This window comes from Arachis hypogaea, chromosome 8 (genome assembly GCF_003086295.3).
Source record: "Arachis hypogaea cultivar Tifrunner chromosome 8, arahy.Tifrunner.gnm2.J5K5, whole genome shotgun sequence".
Taxonomy (NCBI): domain Eukaryota; kingdom Viridiplantae; phylum Streptophyta; class Magnoliopsida; order Fabales; family Fabaceae; genus Arachis; species Arachis hypogaea.
Window position 1 is genome coordinate 8,417,416 of NC_092043.1, and position 22,104 is coordinate 8,439,519.

General features: G+C 31.1%; 1 protein-coding gene across 1 annotated transcript; it reads right to left on the reverse strand.

Moving 5' to 3' along the window:
• Window positions 1–16,305: 16,305 nt before the first annotated feature.
• LOC112705946 (RNA polymerase sigma factor sigE, chloroplastic/mitochondrial) lies at window positions 16,306–21,699 on the reverse strand. The gene is made up of 6 exons (XM_025756988.3): window positions 21,324–21,699; window positions 19,742–20,489; window positions 19,511–19,657; window positions 19,174–19,410; window positions 18,796–19,059; window positions 16,306–16,757 (listed from the first exon to the last, which is right to left on the reverse strand). Exons 2-6 carry the CDS (start codon window positions 20,423–20,425, stop codon window positions 16,560–16,562), a joined length of 1,530 nt encoding a protein of 509 aa, XP_025612773.1. The 5' UTR covers window positions 20,426–20,489; window positions 21,324–21,699; the 3' UTR covers window positions 16,306–16,559.
• Window positions 21,700–22,104: the final 405 nt, after the last annotated feature.

The following is a 22,104-nucleotide window of genomic DNA, read 5'->3' on the forward strand; positions in this document are numbered from 1 at the left end:
GAAGCAACATTAAGCAATGTGAATGACCTTCAAAGCACACTACGTGTCAAAACAAGAGGTCAGTCCAAGAACAGACTTGGATCAAACCTGGAAAATAAGATCTCGAATGCCATGAAAAAAAAAGAAAAAGACAGCTCCAAGCGAGGTAAAATTGACTTGCTTTTGATTAGTTAAAAATTCAATTGTTCATTTTGCTAATATACAATTAATTATGTCTTTTGTAGTTGAACCTTTTAGACTCCAGATCATCGATTCAGTCAAGCTCCACTCTTTACAATGCACCAGATATGAATTATCCAAAAGAGGATTGTACAAGTTTTAGTTTTTATTAATGTAAATTTTTGTTCACCCATGAGCAAATTTCATTTCACTATGGTTATAGCTGGGTTAATTTCTGACTGTTGTTAGTCTTTTGTGAAATTCTATATTGATATATGCAGTTTTTCTATTCGCCTAGTGTATTAATTTCTATGTTGAATAATTAGAATTTGTTTTGAGAAACGGGAATCAGGTGTATTGCTAGTTACATTTTCTGTGTGATTAATTAAATAAAAATTATTAAAAAAAATCTAAAAGAGTAACATAAATATTTTTAACTTACATTGGTGGAGTTTTAAAACTCTTTCTTGGATGGATTTTGAGGGTTTAGGGGTTTAGGGTTTATGGGTTCAGGGTTCAGGGTTCAGTGTTCAGGATTCAGTGTTCATGGTTCAATGTTTAGGGTTTAGGGTTTAAGGTTTAGGGCTTAGGGTTTAGGGGTTTAGGGTTCAGGGGTTCAGGGTTCGGGGTTCAGGGTTCAGGGTTTAGGGTTAGGTGTTTAGGGTTTAGGGGTTCATGGTTCAGGGTTCAGGGTTTAGGGTTTAGGGTTTAGTGTTTAAGGTTTTAGGGGCTAGGGTCTTAGAGTTTTAGGGGTTTAGGGTTTAGGGGTTTAGGATTCAGGGTTTAGGATTTAGGGTTAGGGTTTTAAGGGTTAGGGTTTTTGGATTTTAGGGGTTTAGGGTTTATGGGTTCAAGGTTCAGTGTTCAGGGTTCAGTGTTCAGGTTTCAGTGTTTAGGATTTAGGGTTTAGTGTTTAGGGTTTAGGGGTTCAAGGTTCAGGGTTTAGAGTTTAGGGTTTAGGGTTCAGGGTTTAGGGATTCAGTGTGTGTTTGCAACTTTCGGTTCGTCCAGTGTATTAATTTCAGTTCACTGTGTTCTTTTGGTGTTCGTAATGTATTGATAAATACAGTGATTGCAATCACTGAGAACCTGGAATAAAACAGTAGCCAGATAGTTCCAACAGACACATAAATTAACATCTCAGATGAGTAATCCATCTTGAATCAAATATAAATATAAATATTAACATTAACATTTAGATTAATATTGACATACATACATTTGAAGTAAGCATTTTTTGCTTTTTAAACAAGTTAAACAAAATATTGTTAATTACAACCAGTCAATCAAAGTATATGCTATTTACTATCTAAATCCTCAGATGTGAATTTACAATAAGGGCTAGAGAGGGCAACAGATAGTTTCGGAAGTCTTATTGCTTCAGATTCCCAAATCACTTGGTCTCTGATTTTGTGCATTTCATGCAACAGAATGTGTGGACCATATTGGTACCTAAAGCTATCAATCTCTTCCTACATTTCAATTGGAACTAATTAGTTACATAAGAAATGAACCCAACTGAGATAAGAAAAGAAAAAAGTTTATAAATTTAGAAAGTACTAACTTGTGTCCAAGCTCTATATTTATATCTCTTTTGTGGACCAATTGTTTCGAGCCATTTCATGACGTATATTCCACAATAATAGCTAAGCAAGAATTGAGAATAATACGATTAATAGTATACAAAATAAAACATATTAAAAATAGCACTGTAGAAGTGAAAGATTCTTACTCTGTACGTTGACCATTTAGTAAGATATACTCTGCTTCTACTCCTAGTCCATCCTTCATTAAGGGTTCCACACCATCATAAACCCTCATATGAGAAATTACTAATCCCTGAAAGGTATGCAAAGATTGAAAAAAATAAATCAACAACACTCAACCGAACTCATTTCATGTACTGAATAATTTGAATAATTTACAAGAAAATAACTTACAACAAATTTGTTCAGTTTCACTCTTAATTCAGGTATATCTTCTGGCATCTTATTGACAGGGTCAAGCACATAGAATTTTTTTTGTTGACATCGACAATCCACAACCACTAATGCACTCCATTGCAAATTGGCACAAATAGCTGAAGTTTGGGAAAATAATAAAATATTTCATTCGAAACAAAAGCAAACAAGAGAATTATCGAAGAATTTTTAGAAATTACAACTTACAAATGGATGCGATGCAAGTTTTCTTTTGTCTAGAAACTGGCGGTGGTAGGCATACTGTTCAATATCAAACCGGTAGGCCTTGTTTGTCCTTTTATCAGTGGAGGACTCGCCATGTGTTCCCAACATAAAATTTTGCAAAACGAATATCGGTTAAATCACATTTGCACTGAACTGAACATTTTTCATGCATTGAACTGAACACAATTCATGTGCTGAATAAAACTTGAAAAATATTCAATCATAAAGAGAAAAGTTTTCTTCATGCAAAGGAACTCAACAAAACACATAACAATCAGGTGAATCAATATTAACATTTCCACTGAACCGAACAACAATCAGCAGTGAATAAGAAATTTAGCTTACCACAATATCCAGCGGCACAATGTATATTTGTTCCTGATACCGGCAAACTTTTATTGGTTGAGAATCATGCTGTATATACTAACCACCTACATGAAGAAAATTTATGAGATATACTATATAAGAGTGTTTAGAAAAATCATTAACGTTATTGCAATTGGCTAAGAATTTACTGTGGCATGCACGTGTTGTTTGGGCATTAGAGACATAAAATATTCTCTTAACCCCTCATAAGGTGCCTCATGTTTTAAGACGAATATTGCATCATATTCATTGCTGCCATCTCTTGTCCGTTTCACATGTGTCATCCAATGATAACACTTTTCAATCAACTCGTTCGTGATTTTTATCTTTTTCTCCGGGGTTTTGAAAACTTCAGTAGCTAGTAAGGTTGGCTCTAAAGTTGTTGCTTTAGCAAACTTTAATGCTGCTGTCATTCCAGTATCTACCACCACCTCTTCCAGGATTTCAAGCTATGAAACACTCGATTGAGAGGATTGAGTTGGTTGAGATGCTGGTGGACTTATCCCAAGGCTAAAGGAAGGCTTTTCATCTTTCCTTTGCCTAGGTTGAGCAGCACTGCAAGATGATAGATTTTTAACAATGATATTAAACAAAAATGATATTAATCATTATAGTGAACCGAAATCCAAACTAATAGTGAACCTAAATCCAAACCTATAGTGAACCGAAATGATATTAAAGAATTTTATGCTTACACATTAACAGGAGCTTCCTGTTCTGATTGCCGTGCCACCAGAGGTTCTTGGGATTGTTGCTGTTGTTCTTCGGCAGGGTTGTTGCACAGTTCAATACCAACCTAGAATTATTATCCTATACCATTAAAATTAATAACAAGAATTTTTATGTGAAACTTACTCTTCATCAGAAACTTCATAGACATAGTCATCTTTGATTAACTCTTCAATTACAGAACTTGTAAGAGACACCGTAAAACCCTACTTTTCGGGTTCTGGAGGGTAGCTGTAAGAAACAAAAGAGAGTCCAAAGACAAGAACACATTGAATTCATTTTTTATTTCAACTGAACCATAATTAAACCATGTATAAGCAGTAAACATTATCAGTATTTATATAAGCAATAAAACTTACACATCAACAGGTGCTTCTTATTCAGATTGTTGCGCTGTTAGTTCTTCGCAGGGCTGTTGCTGTTCTAGAGGTCTGCTGCACTAAACGGTAAACATTTCAAAAATTATCCCAAACTATTATCATATTTAACAATGATGTTTAACGAAAATGATATTAATCACTATAGTGAACCGAAATCCAAACTAATAGTGAACCTAAATCCAAACTTATAGTGAACCAAAATGATATTAAACAAAAATAAGATTGAAGAATTTTATACTTACACATTAATAGGTGCTTTTTTCTGATTGCCGTGCCATCGGAGGTTCTTGGAATTGTTGCTGTTGTTGTTTGGTAGGGCTGTTGCATTAAACAGAAAACAGTTCAATAACGACCCAGAATTATTATCATATACCATTAAAATTAATAAAAAGAATTTTTATGTGAAACTTACTCTTCATCAAAAACTTTATATACATAGTCATCTTTGATTAAGTCTTCAATTACAGAACTCGTAAGAGACACCGTAACACCCTGCTTTTCGGTTCTGGAGGGCAGTTGTAAGAAACAAAAGAGAAGTCCAAAAACAAGAACACATTGAATTCATTTCTGGTTTCAACTGAACCATAATTAAACCATGCATAAGCAGTAAACATTATCAGTATTTATATAAGCAGTAAAACTTACACATCAACAGGAGGGACATAAATGAAGTCATCTCTAATCAACTCTTCCTGAACAGAACTTGGAAGAGACAATATAAGAGGAGGTCTAAGGAATGTAAACAAGGATAAAGTTAATGTTGAATAATTAGAATTTGTTTTGAAAAATAGGAATTTGCACATTGAAAAACTCACATTTCCAAAGGTTGAGAATGAGTTTTTTGTCGAAACTCAACGATTTGTAGCTCAGAATCAGGTATAACTCTAGTGACATTTAAACACATTTTTTTTATGATTAATTAAACAAAAATTATTACCTAAATCTAAAGAGTAACATAAATATTTTTAACTTACAATGGTAGAGTTTTAAAACTCTTTCTTGGGTAGATTTTCTTTTTTCTAAAATATTTTATCGGGCTTTCTGAGGTATTTTTCCTAAAAAAAAGATAACAAATTAAAATTAGAAACCAAGATTAAAAGCAGAGGTCTAGAAATACATTAAATTCATTTTTGGGCAACCACTGAACCGAAAGTACAATATGCGGTGAACTAATTTACCTGGTATTGCTTGTGGCATTTACAGAAGATGTAGAGCTTCCTTGAGTCTGTAAGAGTTGCTGGCTATCCAGATTTACAGTTGGCACTATAAGCAAGATAAATAAATATTAGTAATTGAATCTAGTGGAATTAGAAAAGGTTGTAGCAAAAGTAAGCAAAGAAAGAAAAAGAGCTCGGGAATAATAAATTGAATCTTACGTCTGAGAGAATTTATTTTATGCCTTTGGAGAGTCAAACTGATCCGAAGCAATGTTTGTTGACTGAGCTCCATCATTTCTTTTCTTTGATCTCTTTTCTCTTATCGTCTCCAATGCTTGTTTTCTTCTTTCCGCAGCGTTGTCTTTTGCTTGTTCAGTTCTGAAAGTTCATAAAATAAGTATCAAGGAACCTAAAATGTAAGTATCAATAAAAGAAAATATGATTCGAGAAACTTACTCCTTGTCAGATTGGACTTGTGTTTTTTGCCACCCTTTGCAGTTGTTTTCTTTTTATTACGGGTGTTTTCTTGATTTCATTTTCTCTGGAAGACAGAAAAACACATCGAATTTATACTGAAAAAAATATAAGCAAGAACAAGACATTAACAATTAAGTCAACCAAACTGACAGACACCACCGAACCAAACTAAATTAAAGCGGTAAAACGAAAATTAGAAGCTCACCGAACCAAAATTAATTCATTTGCTGAACAAAACGTGATACATATGCAATCAACAAAATGTCTCACAGAAATTACCCAATACTTACTGGGTTTTAGATTCACTTGTGCTCTCTGAATCTATCGGCACAAGCTTTGTTTTTTTGGTTTGTTTTTTAACCACCTTCGGTGGTTGTTTTTTAACCACCTTCGGTTTTTTTGATTTCTTCTTCTCTATAATACATAAGAACAAGCGCATAAGAATAAATTTAACCAAATACAAGTTAAATGAAATCAATATGAAAATTAAACTTACTGGTTTTCGGATTCAGATTCGAAAAATCTTTCCTCTTCCGAAGAAGAATCCAGCTCGACAATTTTCTTTTTTATTTTCTTTCCTTTGTCTTTCTTGTCCAACTTACTTGTTTTTATTTTTTATTTCTTTGTTTCCTTTCTGTACAGAAGTTCCTAAAATAGAAACAAGGACTCGATTATTTAATCATCAAGAAAAATATTTCTGAATAAACAAAGATTCAAATGAAAATACATTAACAATCCGGTGAACAAAATGAAGCAATCCCACCAAACCAAAAAATATTCATATGGTGAATAGTATATAACAAATATTTAATCATCAAGAAAAATGTTTCCTAATGCATAAACATTCAAATGAACAAACTAACAATTGCAAGTAGGACAAATAAATTAATTATAACCTAAAACAGAAGTTTATTTAATTAGTAGAGTATTTTTAAAGCATTTGAAATCAAATTTTAGGGAAAATTTTAGTAGAGTATTTACCAATGGTTCTGTTGCTTAGGCAAAAATCCGTTCAAGCACCATTTGCTTTGTCCAATGGGCCACCCATGGTGTTGAGGGAGCATCAGGTGCGAACGGGTGAGGGAACTTAGTTTCGTAGAAGTATATCAACATCAATACAAAAACACAGCCATCAACAGACTGTTTCCTCCCTTTTATCTTATTTTCAGCTCCTTTCATCAAGAAGTTGAGCACATGTTTTGCCCAATCCCATTTCTGAATGTTGTCCACATGAAAGATCAGTGGCTTATGGATTGGGGAGGCCACACTTACCTTTGTGGGGAGCAAGATGCACTTTTGTATGAAGATAACAAAAGTCCTCTTGAATTTTTTTTCCGGTTTTCCTCCCCTTCTACACTCATATCCAGCACATTCCTTGTCAAAGTCGCCAAGAAAATATTTTTGACGCTATCAAATATTTCTTTGTCTTTTGGATTCAGGTTGTTGTAATCAACCTTATCAGGGAAACGATTTTCTACAATATTTTAATAGCAAAAATTATTAAAAAAGGCTCAATTTAATTTTTTGGACACCAATAAACCGAAAATAAGTAGTAAGTGCAAAGTGTATTACCTCCGTTGGTTATGCCCAAGGCAACTGCTACTTTCCGAGGAGTTATGTATATTTTTTCCTGGAGAGTTTTCAAGCATCCTTTCTCTTCATCAAAGTGATCAAGCAATTCTTTCAACAGGGTATTAGATATATTCATTTCTGAGACATTTGCGAAGGCACCAAATCCCATTACTTCCACTATATCTTTCTTTTCTTGACTCATATCCATGTACACTGTTGCTATTGCCTTTGTTTGGTATCTGCAACAATGAGTTTTCTGCAAGTTTTGAAACAGAATGTGATGATATATTTATAATACAAAATAGATATTATTCAAATGAAAGCGCAAAAATATATTTAATCTGCTTACATTATAGTGCGGCTTCTCCTTCATTGTTGCTATTGTCTTGTTTTGTTTTGCTGTAATGAAAAATTTTGGTCAATACTTCACTCAATACATCAACAAGCACAAGCATGTATATCTTAATCAAGTCAATTAAAATGCCACAGGCCACCGAACCGAACAACATTCATTTTGTCAGCCAAAATCACAAAGACCACCGAACCGAACAACGTTCATGTGATTAATAAATGGTGATCAACTTTCAATCAACAAGAATAGTATTCCTCCATGCAAAAGAAGTACTGAAGATAGTAACAACCAATTTCAAAGCTCTAGTTAAACTATCCACACCGATAAGAACAAGCATGTATATCTTAATCAAATCAACATCTTCCAAAAGAAAAGTTTTTCAAATTTCATGAATTAGGTGTTCTTTCAAAATGACATTTGCAAATTGACTTCTTTAAAAACTCTTACTGAAACTTGATATCTTTCTTTAAGTATCAAGGTTAACTACCATTCGTGCTGAAATCTATCCAATATAATGAGACAATTTTAGAGTAGTATGGCTTATCAAAGTGAAAGAGTTGTCTCTAATGTCAATTGTCCTAAACAAAACTCAATTACATCAAGTCTCGAGATATTATCAATTTTTCTGCTGAAATTGCTGACATGTGTAACTCATTCTTAAAAAAATTGTAGAAAGGGAGAAAGACAAAGTTATTCAAGAGTGATACATTTTGACAATACACTTTTTGCTTCTCAAAGGGATCCAAAGTGAATATTCTTACTAGCATTATATAGAACAACCTTAAAGAAACTCATTCATGCACAGAATCAAATATTATAAATAATGAAACAGCTAGGAAATGATTTGCCACATGCTATCACAAAAGGAACCCACCGAACCGAAAATATTCACTTGGTGAATCAAAATTACAAAAGCCACCGAACTGAACAAATCTCAAAGCCCTAGTTACACTATCCACTGAATTGAATGAAAATAACAACAAATTTCATTCCAAGGCCTAGTTATACTGTAAAAATGCATTCACAATAGTTCGATCTATTTAACAAAGCAAATCAATCTACTAAACCTAAAATACAACTAGGAGAAGCGCGACATTGCAAGATCTCAAATGAACAGTAGTTTTCTCATACCTTTGGTAGTCTCTGTTGCAATTTTTGTTCGTTTCTGGTTGTTACTTGCGAAATCTTCTCCTGATTCCTTTCCAGTAGTGGTTTCTGCAGAGAACGTGATTAAAGTTTGAGTGATGTTGAGAGAGATTCGAAGAGAATGAGTCGTTTCGTGTATTGGCTTCGTGTTGAAGAAGATGTAACATTTTTTCATAATGAAGCGCGAATAAAAAAGGAGGGGTTTCGTTGGTCTCTGGCGCGTATTTTCACTCGTCATTTAATGCGCCTGATTCTATTTGGGCTTGGGCCAACTTGGTTACATGATTATATGGATGTGTAGTAGCCTGTAAGACCCCGAATTTTTACAAAATTAAATAATAAATTTGTTTATGATTTATTATATTTAATTAAGATTATATTTTAAGAGATTTTATATATAAGTTAAGCAATTTTTTATTTATGATTTAAAATTTTAGTAATTGAAAAAAATAAGAATTTTATATGCTTTAAGTTGAATAATTAGGTTTTTGACTTTATTTCATGATTATAAAGAAAATTAATTTTATTATCCCTAATTATTGAATTGGAGTATTTATTTAAAAATAAATTTTAAATTGATAATTAAATAGTATTTTTATAGATATTATTATTATATTAAGTTTAGTTTTTAATTAATACTCTACATAAACCCTAAATCCCCAAAAAACACAACCATAACCCTAATTTGCCTAAACTAGCCGCCATTTGCCCTTTCCTTTCTTCCTAATCCATTTCTTTGTTATTAACCCAATACATAGCAGTAGCAAAGAAAAAAAGGGAAAGGGATAGCGGATAGAAGAGAAAACCGAGGGAGAAAAAGAGAAGAGGAAGGTTGCGCCGGTGCCACTGGGTCCCACCACCGTCGCCTCGTTGTAGTCGTCCTCGCGAGCTACCACTGCCATCCTAGAGCACCCCGCCTGTGTCCCGCCGCGTCATCATCTCGCCGCGTCTAGCTTGCCGCCGATCTATCCACGAACCGCCATCGAGGAAGGAGAGAAAGCAAGCGCGAGGGAGCCGTTCTGTCGCCGAGAAGAGAGACAACGCGTGAGAGGGAGATCTCCGGCGCTGAACTCGTCTGATCTGTCGCCGCTATGGAATCGCGAATGGAGGACTGCCGTCGGATCTGTCAATGCTGCCATGCACGCCATCGCTGGGAGATGACCAGAACACGATGGAAGGGATGGAAACCGTACCGTCGCTATTGTTAGGTTTGTCGTTATCGCTGTTGTGTTCTGCCTCTATTGCTGCTGAGCTGCCCGCTGCCGCCATAGCCCTGTTGCTGGAAACCGCCGCTGGAGCCACCATCTTCTTGGTAAGCTGTAGCCTTATTTTGGTTTTCCCTTATTGTCGGTCAAAATCCTGGTTACTATAAGAGTTGTTGCTGAGGTTGTTTGTGCTAGGGATTGTTTATTGCGAGTTGCTCTGTCGTACGCCGCCGTCGGAGCTACCATTCTACTGCTGCCACCTTTGCTCTGAGCCGTTGTTGTAGCGAGTATTGTTGTCATTGTGCCTGCTCGGTTTAGTCGCTCCTCTTTAGTACGGTAAGCTATTCCTTATTTCAATTTCGAACTCTGTCAGTCACTGTTCTATTATATGTTGTTAAGATTCTGCGACGTTAATGCTTTAGGATTGAGATCTGGTTGCTGTAAGTTGGTGAATTTAAGTTACTGCTGTGGGTGCGGATACTATGGAGCTGTGGTTGCGGCTGTTACCAATGTCAGGCCGAGAGGGAAAAAAGTTCTGGTGACGTGTTTAGTTTATAGTTTTGACTTATTGAGGTAGGGGTTTTCTTAAAATTTGTTTTATCTTATAGAGTTGTTATAAAGAGATATTAATGTGAGAAACATATATCTGTGATTATGACTGTCCTATGAATGTGGTTGTTTGCTGGACTGAATAACTGATTGCTTGATTGCTTGATTGCTTGAGTGGTGTGTGATTGTTGAAAAAAAATTAGTTTGAAAAGTTATTTAGTTGATTATTATGAAAAGTGGTTTTCCTTGGTTTTGAAGTTAATTTGATAATATAAGTGAATTGGATTTAGAAATGATTTGAGATATGAAAATGAATTAATTTGGAAGCGGTTTAATTTTGAAATTAGTTTGATTTTATAAATGATTTAATATTTGAGATGGTTTAATTTTGAAAAAAGATTTATTATTGGAAATGGTTGGATTTGAAAATAACTTGATGTTAAAACTGTTTTTGAAAAATGATTGAGATTTGGAAATGATTGAGAAAGGGTTTGAGGAATGTTTGGATGGGACCCAAAAAGGGTGGCAGAATCTGAGTTTTAGAGGAGATGCTGTCGAAATTTTATAAAATTAGAAGTTTCGTTTGAAGTAATTATTTGAAAAGATTTGGTTTTAAATATTATATGTTTTAAGATTGATTTATTTAGAAAAGAAAGAATTATGTTTTGAATTGGGACTGTTGATGAATGTTGAATGAATTATTCATATGGCTTATGAATTTGAATTATCTGAAACACGAGTTTTCCTGGGTAGACGCAGTGGCTTGCCACTACTTGCTCCAAATTGAGACTCGATACTCTATTGACCCTACAACGTAAGGGTGACCGGGCACTTATAAATTTCCGGGAATGGTACCCCCATTGAGCGATTTGATACATATATATATATATATATATATATATATATATATATATATATATATATATGAGAAAAAGTTATACATAGACTCATGGGAATGCGCGTCGGGGGACAGTCCAAGGATTTAGCAAATCGGACTTGTCGAATTGGCTCTATAACCGACAGATGAGCTCATTAGTCATAGGACAGGCATGCACCATATGCATTTGTATGCTTTGCTTGGGCTTGAATTTGTTTTAGTTTGTCTAATTGCTTAACTGTTATTAACTGCTATCTGAGCTATTTGCTTTAACTGCTATCTATACATGTGTTTTCCTTGTCAGTTTTGCCTGTGTTTGTTCCTAATGTGGTACTTTGAGATTAAGTATTGGTGATGAAATGATGATTGTGTTGATTGATTATGTGATAGGCTGAACACAGTGATTGGTTTCTGATTTGAATAATTTCTGAATGAGGTATTAGTAAAGTATGAAAAATCAAGTTGGTTCAACATAGACTTAATGAACCTATGCTTGGAACAGGTTGGTTATTCATACCGTCTAGAAAATTGATTAAGATTTTCTTATAAGAAAAAAAAGGTTTTGGATTTCTGAAAGATTAAATATTATTTCTTTGAAAAGGTTTTGAATGATTAGCTATTGGTTTTTAAAAGATTCATAAGATAACAATAATTACTGAGTTTGAAAACAGTTTTTTTTATTAAATATCTTCTTATGACAATTCTAAAACTTCGTGATGAGACCGTGTGGTTAGGTTCTCACCCCCTACAACTTTACCTTTTCAAGAATCAGATGAAGGAGCGTTATGAAGAGCTGCGTTTTAGATTTTATATGATATTGTATTAATTAGATAATTTTTCTTTGCTCGTCTTTATTATTACAATTTTGTAAGAGGGATAGGAGTTGTATGTTTTATATGTATATTACATTGTAAGCTATTATGTAAGAAGTCTTGTGTATGAATCTATGCCTGTTTGTTTTTTTAAGATAAAGTTTTTATTTACGATTTTCAAAGAAATCAGCGATACGGTGTCGAGTCAAAGGCTCATATTTTATTATAAAGTATATGAAGTCGTCGTAATACTTCTTGCTATTAGAGTAACGCAGCCGGAAGTGTGACATTCTGATAGTAAGGGTGTTACACAGCCCTGATATATAATTATATATAGTTTAATTTTACGCACCAACATAGTAAAATATTTGAAAAAGTATAGGTAGACAATGAAAATATTAAACAATATGAACAATAAATATATTGGATGTTCAATTCAGTAGGTGTGCAGATAATTATCTTAATATTAAAATTTAGGTGAGTAATTTGAGGTGTAGTGTATTTTTACTTTATCGAACTAATTTTAGAATTCATTGTTCACAAAAGCTATTATCTACTTAACAAAATCTAAAATATTTTACGTAATCATTTTGTTATTATCCATATTCTTTTAAATAATTATTCATATAAAAATTAAAAAATAATTATTTTTATTAATGTGATAATATTTAATTAGATACGCATGTAAATATTTTTAAAAGGAAGAGTATATGCAAATGAAATTAAATATATGTTATATAATTGAAAAAACGAGTGTATAACTACTTGAGGATGCAAGTATCGTGCAATACATGATGTGAGTCATGTAACTCATTGTGATGAAGTAATAATAAATATCATAAAATGTATCAAGTATCAAATTGTTAAATATAAGTCTATTCCTTTTACTCTATCTAACATCTTATATTTTGTTCTTAAAACACCTAAAATTTGATCGAATATATTTTATTTATTTTAAATAAAATAGAAATTTAACAGAAAATACATATAAGTTTGTATGTTGCTCACGCGTTAAACATAAAAAACAAAAAACTTATATAAAACGAAAGAACTATATATAAAATTATTTATAATTCTATTTGCAATAACTCAGATAAAAATGATTTTACAATACAAACAAAAATGCTCTAAAATGAATATGAACACTGGCATCCACCTTTTCCTTGTATTCCCGCTAAAGTGGGGGACAAGAAACTTTTTACTTACGTCATTTTTATTTTCGTTTTTTAACATTTTATACCCACAAACCACGAAAAAATCTGTATTGCTTAAAGTATAGAAAAAATTTTAAATATTTTTAAAATATTAGTGTTTTAATTATTTTAATTATTAATTTTAATTAATATATATTATATATTTTTTATAATTGAGATCAACTATTAAAAATAATAGAATATCGATATCCAAAAAACTTTCGGAATTCTTCCGTTATAAACATTTACCTAATGTCACTCACTTCGATGGGTCATGTTAATTAATTCCATTTTCTTGATCAATTAGTCTTTTCCACCATATATATATGTGTAGTACAAGAACAAGTTTCGACGTAACACTCCAATCAAAAAGACCTTTCAATTTTCAACTCCTAATAAGTCTCTTCATCAACTTGCTAATAATTTTAGAAGAAGTATAGGGACTCCATGAAGTATTTATACAATATGTATAATGAGAATATAAAAATATTCAATTCAGTAGGATATCAGATATTTATTATTTTTAGTACTCGAATGGTTATTCTGAATAGTATGAGTGTATTGTGTTTGAGAAATTAGCCTGAATGTTTATTTTTTAACTCATATTTGACAAAATAAATAGTCTATTATACATATTGTATAAATATTTCATTGGCTTTCTAACCAAATTCATAACTTTATTAATTATTGTTAGGAAAAGTATATGTAACCAACAATATTTTTAAATAATGTGTGAATAATGTGAATTAATAGAGTTAAAAGAGTAAATTAATCTTAAATTTAATTAGTAGCATTAAATTAGAGTATATTATATTTTTATTTGATTAATAATTATTCATATTATTCAAAATAAACATTGTTTACCTAACACTATTGTTGTTCTGATCCTTAACCTACTACTACATTCATCAACATTATATTACAGTCAAATCAAACAGTCTTATATACACTTTAACCATACACTACTACAAATTAATATGATTAATTAATATTTTCATTAAAAGATGTCACAAAATTCATCACTGTGCTTATATGATAATAACTAACTAAATTCACGGTAGAAATGATGTGGAAGAGAACGAAAAACGTTTTTTCTTATGCGGTTACACTCATAAGTTCATAGGCAAGTCTTAAATATTTTATTAGAAATTTGGTCAGCTTTTAACTCTTGTTGGCCAAAGGAAGAAAAAAAATGCAATACTTTAATTTATAGTTGTTAGTCAAATCCAAATTGACGTCAAGCGATATGGAGACAAGATAAAATGTTCAAGTGACCTGTATATCATTTTAAATTTGGGTTGGTACTTTGATCACACCATGATGCATCAGATCCAACCTTGGACTAAAATTAAATAAAGTAGGAGATAGATGCATGCCACCTTCGGGTATATGCTCTAATACTTCATCTCCCAATGAGATATCAATTCTTGATGCCTAAAATAAATATTAAATAATATTATTCAATTCCCACTATACTTGCCTTCTCCACATATTCTCTACTACTTTTAATTTATATACATAATTGGTAAGAATGTTAAAAAGTCTCCACGCTAATGTATTTAAGCATATCCCTATATAGGAGTTGATGGCTTAATTAACAAAAATATTTTATTTAACTTGTAAGGTCACAATTTGAATTGTAAAGACTCCTATTTGAGAAATACTCATTCTATTAACCATGTCAACTAATAAAAGTAATGTGCTAGTGGTAGGAGATTTGAGTAATATATATAGAATTCTATGTTTATATAAAAATTAAGAAAATATTATATAACCAACAAATATTATTATTATTTGATTAAATTATTATTTTATTTTATATAAAGACATTTTCATATATAAATAGTTAGTTTTTACTACGGTCACTGTTATCTTTATTACCTGTAGACCCAATCCCATTTGAATATTCAATTCCTACTGCGACATTTGCCTAAGTAGTTTATTTTCTCACCTAACAAGATTTAAGATAGCAATACTCACTCGGTGGATGGTATCTATCACAATCATTAATTAGTTTTAACAAACTAATAAGAAAATGAAAGGGTAAAGATAACGAGATTAGACAACAGTATCTATTCCACCGAGATGAGAATAATATGTAGATATGAAGATTTTTTTGGTAGAACCACATTTCACAAAGTCTTATTACAAAGCCAGGAGTACTTTTTTTGTTTTTATCAAAGAGCTTCGCTTTTTTTTTTCACATTATCCTCTAACACAGCAGATCAAAATTGAGGGAACACCCAACTTAACCCTGACAATTACTTTAAAGGGATTGTGAGATTTTTAATAAAATTTTTTTTTCGACTCTTGATATTTATTTTTATGGAACTAATTAGTTTTGTACAAAAAAATAAAATATTAACTTTTTTTTTTGCATACGGGCTAATCAATCCTATAAAAATAAAAATCAGGAATCGAAAAGAGTTTTTTTCTATTAAGAGCTTCGTTGTTTTTCGAGGTAATTGTCAAGGTCATTTAAAAATTTTCTCAAATTAATTCGTTGAATTGATGCATGCACAACACTGCTCTCACAGTTATTTAAACAAACTAATAAACTAATCACTAATCCAATTCAAGTTAGTTAAAAACTTTGCTTATTTTTTGGAGTCATGGGCTAAGCCCAACAAGAGAAAAGGATACAACCCGCCCAGGAAACCCACCCGGACTCTTTTGCCCCGCCCAAAAAGCGTATCTCTTTTGGTTGAGGCCAATAAAAAGTATTTAAAATACTGAAACAGACAAAACACTACTCCAATTAAAAAAAATTGTAGACTTAAACGGACAAGACACTCCAATAGAAAGCCAATATTATATCAGCTAATTAATTTTTATTTTAAAGTTTAAAGCCTCAACCTTAAATTATAGACTTTAAATTTTAAATTATAAATATTAAAAATTGGTTTCCAATATTTATTGGGAGAAGAATCCATTGCATATATTGTATTATAACTTGGAATATTACTAATTATAATCTCATCAAAAAGGTTATCAAAGCCATAGCACAATGACAATTCAATTGCCTGTGAGTAAACCACACACCCAGGTCCGTTCATCAATAGAATCAACCCGTTCCCCCCTCCCCAAATAGTGTGCAAGAGTTGTGTAATTAAAAATAAAAATAAAAAATAATAATCGAGACACATTACATGTAACATGTATCTGTCATTATTATGTACCTTATATGCAATTTCAAAGTCTATGGTATACAAATTACATGACGAATATACGATTAATTATGATTTTGTGTGGACCAGTGACACAAATTGATTAACACATCAAACTACTGTATGGCTAATGAGACATAACAAATATTTAATTTGTGTAAGGGAAGCGAGAGGCATATACATAGTAATAATAGTAATAATAATAATAATAATAATACATTATTAATGGATTTTATACAACATAACGACGAAGATAATCCAATCGAGCTGGGTGCTTGAGCTTCATGAGAGCCTTGACTTCATGCTTTCTTACCATTTCCCTAGAAATGTTCAAGTTCCCAGCTATTTCCCCCAATGTTCTATCTCCCTTACCATCCAGTCCAAATCTTTGTCTTATCACCAAGCTCTCCTTTGGCTTCAGGGAATCAAGCTATACACATTGAAAGAAGCGACCATTAGATTTACATGTATCATTAGATGGAGTCTATCATTATAGTAACTACAGTGGTTATACAATTTTGATACTACTTAAAAGTGTTAGTAAAATTAAGGTGATACTTTTTATTTTATTTTTTAAATTTAAAATATTTTAAAATTTAAAAAACATTAATTTTAACAAATAATAATGGTCACTATAACTAAACTAATAAGAACTGTTATGTACTTAGATGGTATGATAGGGTGTGGAAATTAATGACTTTTGATTATAATGGCAGCATAGTTGAATGTTAGTGATAATACATAGAATTAATCTCCTAAAAACTATTAGAATTATTCATCTCTAAAAATTAAGTAAAAAAATAAAGATTGTTTTAAATTTATATATTATCTAGAGGAATTTAGATTATCTAAAACAAGGAGATTGATAAAACAATAAAATAAAAAATTAATCATAATTGAATTTATAACTTTCATTATACCTAAATCTTAGGAGCTGATTGGTTTAAGCATTTTTTTTTCATTTTCGATGAAAATAAAAATAAGACATGTAAATATAATTGATTAAACATTTTAAAAATATTTTCAACAAAAACATTTTTGAAAAACAGAACAAAGTTAAAACGCTATTTTCGTATTTGCAGTCTTTTCGGTTTTAACTTTTTGAAAACATTTTTAAGCCAAAACATGGTGTTTTTTATTTTGGGATAGCTTTAATTACTCTATTAGTCCCTATAGATTTATAAAATTTTTAATTAATTTTTTATACCTTTTTTTCTTGTAATTGAGTCATTGCATCAAAAAATTTTTAATTAGGTCTTTAACTTTTTTTTCTTTTATTTGGATCCCTACACTATATTATTTTGTTTAGTTAGGTCTCTATAAAATTAAGCCAATTACTGTCGAAAAAAACTTAATTAAAGAAAAAAATTGATGAAGAGATCTAATTAAAAATATATATATATATAAACTAATTAAAAATTTTGCAAAACTACATGACCGATAAAATAATTAAAGATTTGGGATAAAGGCTCAAATCTTTCCTACTAGTTTTTATGTTTTTTTGTCACGCCACATTCTTTTCCATCTTCTGCTCCTTTCACTGTATGTTTTGTTATTAAGATATTCATTATTTACCTCCAATTTAATTTTTTATTTTAGCCTTAATTTTTGTATTGTTGAGTATATAGACAAGATAATTAAAAAAATAGAACTCCAACTAGAATTAAGACACGTATTGATTGAGTTTTTTTATTTTATTCAGTACTGAATACGTACTCTTCGAATTAACATGTATTTGTTAAATTTTTTAATTTTGACCTTTATTTTTTCGTTTAAAAAAATAATTTGTTATAAAAATAATTTTTTAAATCGACAATCAGTTATGAAACTATTAATAATTAAAAAAAATACATAAAAATTTAAAAATATTGACAAGAAAGTTGGCTTTCTGTTTTAAAATTTTTTAACTTTAATGTTTATTTATTTATTATTTTATTAATAAATTATTTGTTAAAAAATTATTTACATCAATAAAATTTGATATTAATAATTAATTCATTTGGTGTAAAACTAATTTTAATTTGTCACCAAAAAAAACTAATTTTAATTTCAATTTTTTGTTTCAATTAATATTTTTTATTGTTATATAGTGCCATAAAAAATATAAAACTAACTATATGTATGAGATACTACATTTTTCTAAGATAGTATAATAAGATAGTAATTTATTTTATATTGATACTATATAAAAATTGATTGTTAATTTAATAAAATTTAAATAACTAAAATCATAATTTAATAAAAATATAGTTTTGTAATTTTAAACTATTAAAAATATATTTTAAAAATAAACCAACCAAATATATCTTTATTATTTTTGATACTTAGAAATGAATCTTCTTTTCAGTATTAATAATGTTTTTTAAAATGACTAACTCCTTGCTTTATTCGTTAAGAGATGTGAGGCGTGTTAACTAACTCAGAAAACAACTAAAAAGTTAGAAGAGTTTTAAGTTGTTGGCACATACCACATCGTCAAGAGCAAGCCTTAGTAGAGCATGTTGCCTTCTATTATCACCGTTGACACCATCATCGTCAGTAATACCATTTATAAACTCTTCTTGTGTGGTTGAATGCCGCGCATTTAAGGAAAGAATGGATTTTGATGCCTTCATTACATCATAGTATCGTTCTGGGGAGATTTGAGCTCTCTCCATTATTTCTTCATCTGTTGGCTGCCTCTGAAGCTCAAACGTCAACTCCAGTTTAGCTCTTTGGATATCTGCCCTAACCTGTTCAAAAACAAGTTATCAGAGTTTACGCAATCACAAGTTGATAAGAAGAAATTCAAGAATCACAAATTTAGCCTACATTATTGCTAATGAAAAATGATCTAGGTAACATACTGATTCAAGTCCAAAGGGAACACGTGTGAAGCTTGAAAGGGTCATTGAACGAATGATGGAATGTCTTATCCAAAACAATCCATAGGTGGATAGCCGGAATCTTCTGTTCGGCTCGAAACGATCAATTGATGTAATGAGACCTTTAACTCCTGCCTGACACAGATCTTGAAACCGTGGGCTATTGCCAAAATCCGAAAAATATTTGTTGATCACAAATAACACAAGCCGGAGGTTGTGCTGCAATAGATTCAACCAAGATTCTCAATATCCAAATCATATTATTAAACCATGCTGCAAAAGATTTGAAAAAAAAAAAGAAAGAAAAAACTTAAATTACCTTGATGAGCTTGTTTCTTGCAGCTCGGCCGACCTCTATAGTTTTCTTCACTTGAGAAACGTTCATATTTGTTGCGTCAGCTAATTCAGCCTCTGTAGGTTCTCTACCTAGCTCCTTCTGTAAATCCTCTTTCACTTGAAGAAGTGCCTGAAAATAACAATAATGCTTTTTAATGTAAATTCATCTAAGAAAAGGAAGACAATAACTTTGTTGACTAAACTACTTAATTACCTTCATAGGTTGCATCAACTTGAACAACCAAGTATGCTCTGAAGAAGGAAGAACCGGAGGTATTTTCATTTTCTTCCAGTCCAAACTAACAAGATCTGTAGATGCTGAATATTCCCTAACAAGTTCCTCAATCTTCTCACTGTTATCCTTAACAGTTCTTTTCTTTAGAGTGGGAATGTTGTTTTTCAAAGCAATCCTCTTATCAAGACTTAGTCGTTTTGCCTTGGAATTTCTATTTCTAATCACCCTGGTCCTATCATTATTGTTTAACTCCCCTTCTTTATCAGCAATCTTCTTCCCCCGACGCAACACTCTCTTGGTCTTAGTATCTACATATTCTGCATTGTGAGTTTCGGATGCAGAGCTAAGTTTGTATATGTTTTCAAGTATGGCAGCAGCCTCGTTGTAGTCGACATCCAACAGCGCAGATTCCTCTGTAGAGATAGTTCTCCCTCGCTTGGGTGATTTGTTAGTCTTTCCCATCCGTTTCTTATTATTACTTTTCTCCATTTCAATGTGGATAGGAACTTTCTCTTTCGTCGCAATCAGTGCCGAATCATTGTGCTTATCTCCTTTAAATGCTACGATTAAAGGCCTCTTCAGGGTAGATCCATGAGTGCTAAACTTTGTATTTAATCCTAGTGGTGTCCTGGCAGCTGAGCTAGAAACAGTCACAACTCCCATATATACCACCACCGCGTTACAAAAGCTTTGTGAGAGAAAATGACAATTTTTCAACGTCCAGATTCTGCAACAACATAAGAGCAAAATGCACTACTATGAATTTTAAAGGAAAGAACATAAGAATCTCTTAATTAATCATCAATGTACTTTTATTATTAATTTAACAAGAATATTAAATAGAGAAGTTATTAATCAAACCAAAAGACTAAAAATTGATTAAAAAAACCAGAATCGTCACATGGTACATGCTATTTCTCACTCAAAAACACAATAATACTGCGTGCTTACAACATTCTAGAAGTAAAACAATTTTAATTACTTACCAGATAACAGATTTTTTATGTATTAAAAAATATTCATCGAACTCTTTTCAACTTTCATTTTCTTCTTATCTTTTGTATAGAGAGCATTTATATAAATTTTAATCTGTAGATTATTAGTAAATCTTCATAGGCTCATTTAGATTTTGTGTTCTTCTTACCTTTTGAGTACTGAGTACATTTATATAAATGGTATTTTATTCGTTCAAAGACAAACTACAATAAAGAATATGCAATTTTAAAATCTAGAATCATTTTTTTAGAGGTATTTTAGGAGTAATTCTGCAGCTTTTAGCGGTAATTCGAGCAGCTTATAATCTCTGGAACTCTTATCAAAGAATACGGTTAAGAACTACAAACGATGGTACAAAATGAAAGATTGATATCTATATTTTTAGCAAGTAAATTGAGATAATACTTTATGAACTAACCAGATTTCTTGTAGTCAAAATCATCTTAATGTCTTACTATTCTTTGAAATGAAATAGTCATTTCTATAACGATTGTTAATGAAACATATCTAAAAACTAAAAAAATGATATAAATCAATGATCAAGTGTGTAACAGCAGTAGTATACCTTTGATGTGCAGGAAGTAGCAGAATCAAATCCAAAGTAGATCTTCTAAACCAGAGAAGATCACTCAGAACTTTGAGAACCTAAGAATGTGAGAGAGAAGAACCTATGGTTGTTGATGACTCTGTATTATAAAAGAAAATGCAAAATACGAGGATTATTACGTCCACAAATTTTGCTTCTCCAAAAATTAACATGAATTTGCTGAATTTGCTGGCAGAAAAAAGATGAAGAAGTGATAACGTGGCATTTTTGGAGTGGGAGAGCAGATATTTCTGAAAATAATTGTGGATGACATTGTTTGGCACGTGGTTGGTTCTTAGCTTTGAAACTGAAAACTTTCGCTTGAGGTTCTGTCTTAAATACGTAGCACGTTAATAACCATGATAATGTGTTATACTGTGTTTTATTAGGTTTTTTTTAATCATTAAACTTCATTTTTATATATACATATCTATACTATATCATGTAAAAAATATAATTTAAGGATTAAAAATTTATATCAGAATAAAATTATTTTATTATTTAAAAATATTAAATTTGATTTTTTATTATAAATATTTTAGAATTATTTTTAAAAATTTATATAATGCAATTACGCATTATAAGATGTAAAAACGGATAAATATTTCATTATATTTGAGTTTGTGACGGAATAATATTGAGTTATAAATGAATTAGAAATTAAGAGCGCATGTTTTTTTAATGGAGATCATAATTTTGGAAAAATAGAGTAGGCCGAGAGATAAAGAAATGTGTTTCTAGAATTTAATTTCATGTACCT

Excerpts from the sequence above, each read along its gene's own strand:
- LOC112705946 (XM_025756988.3), bottom strand. The coding sequence starts at position 20,425 with ATGGGAGTTGTGACTGTTTCTAGCTCAGCTGCCAGGACACCACTAGGA. Across the intron at positions 19,658-19,741 it reads AGTTGATGCAACCTATGAAG|GCACTTCTTCAAGTGAAAGA; the intron begins GTAATTAAGTAG and ends TGTTATTTTCAG. Across the intron at positions 16,758-18,795 it reads GGCTTGCTCTTGACGATGTG|CTTGATTCCCTGAAGCCAAA; the intron begins GTATGTGCCAAC and ends CAATGTGTATAG.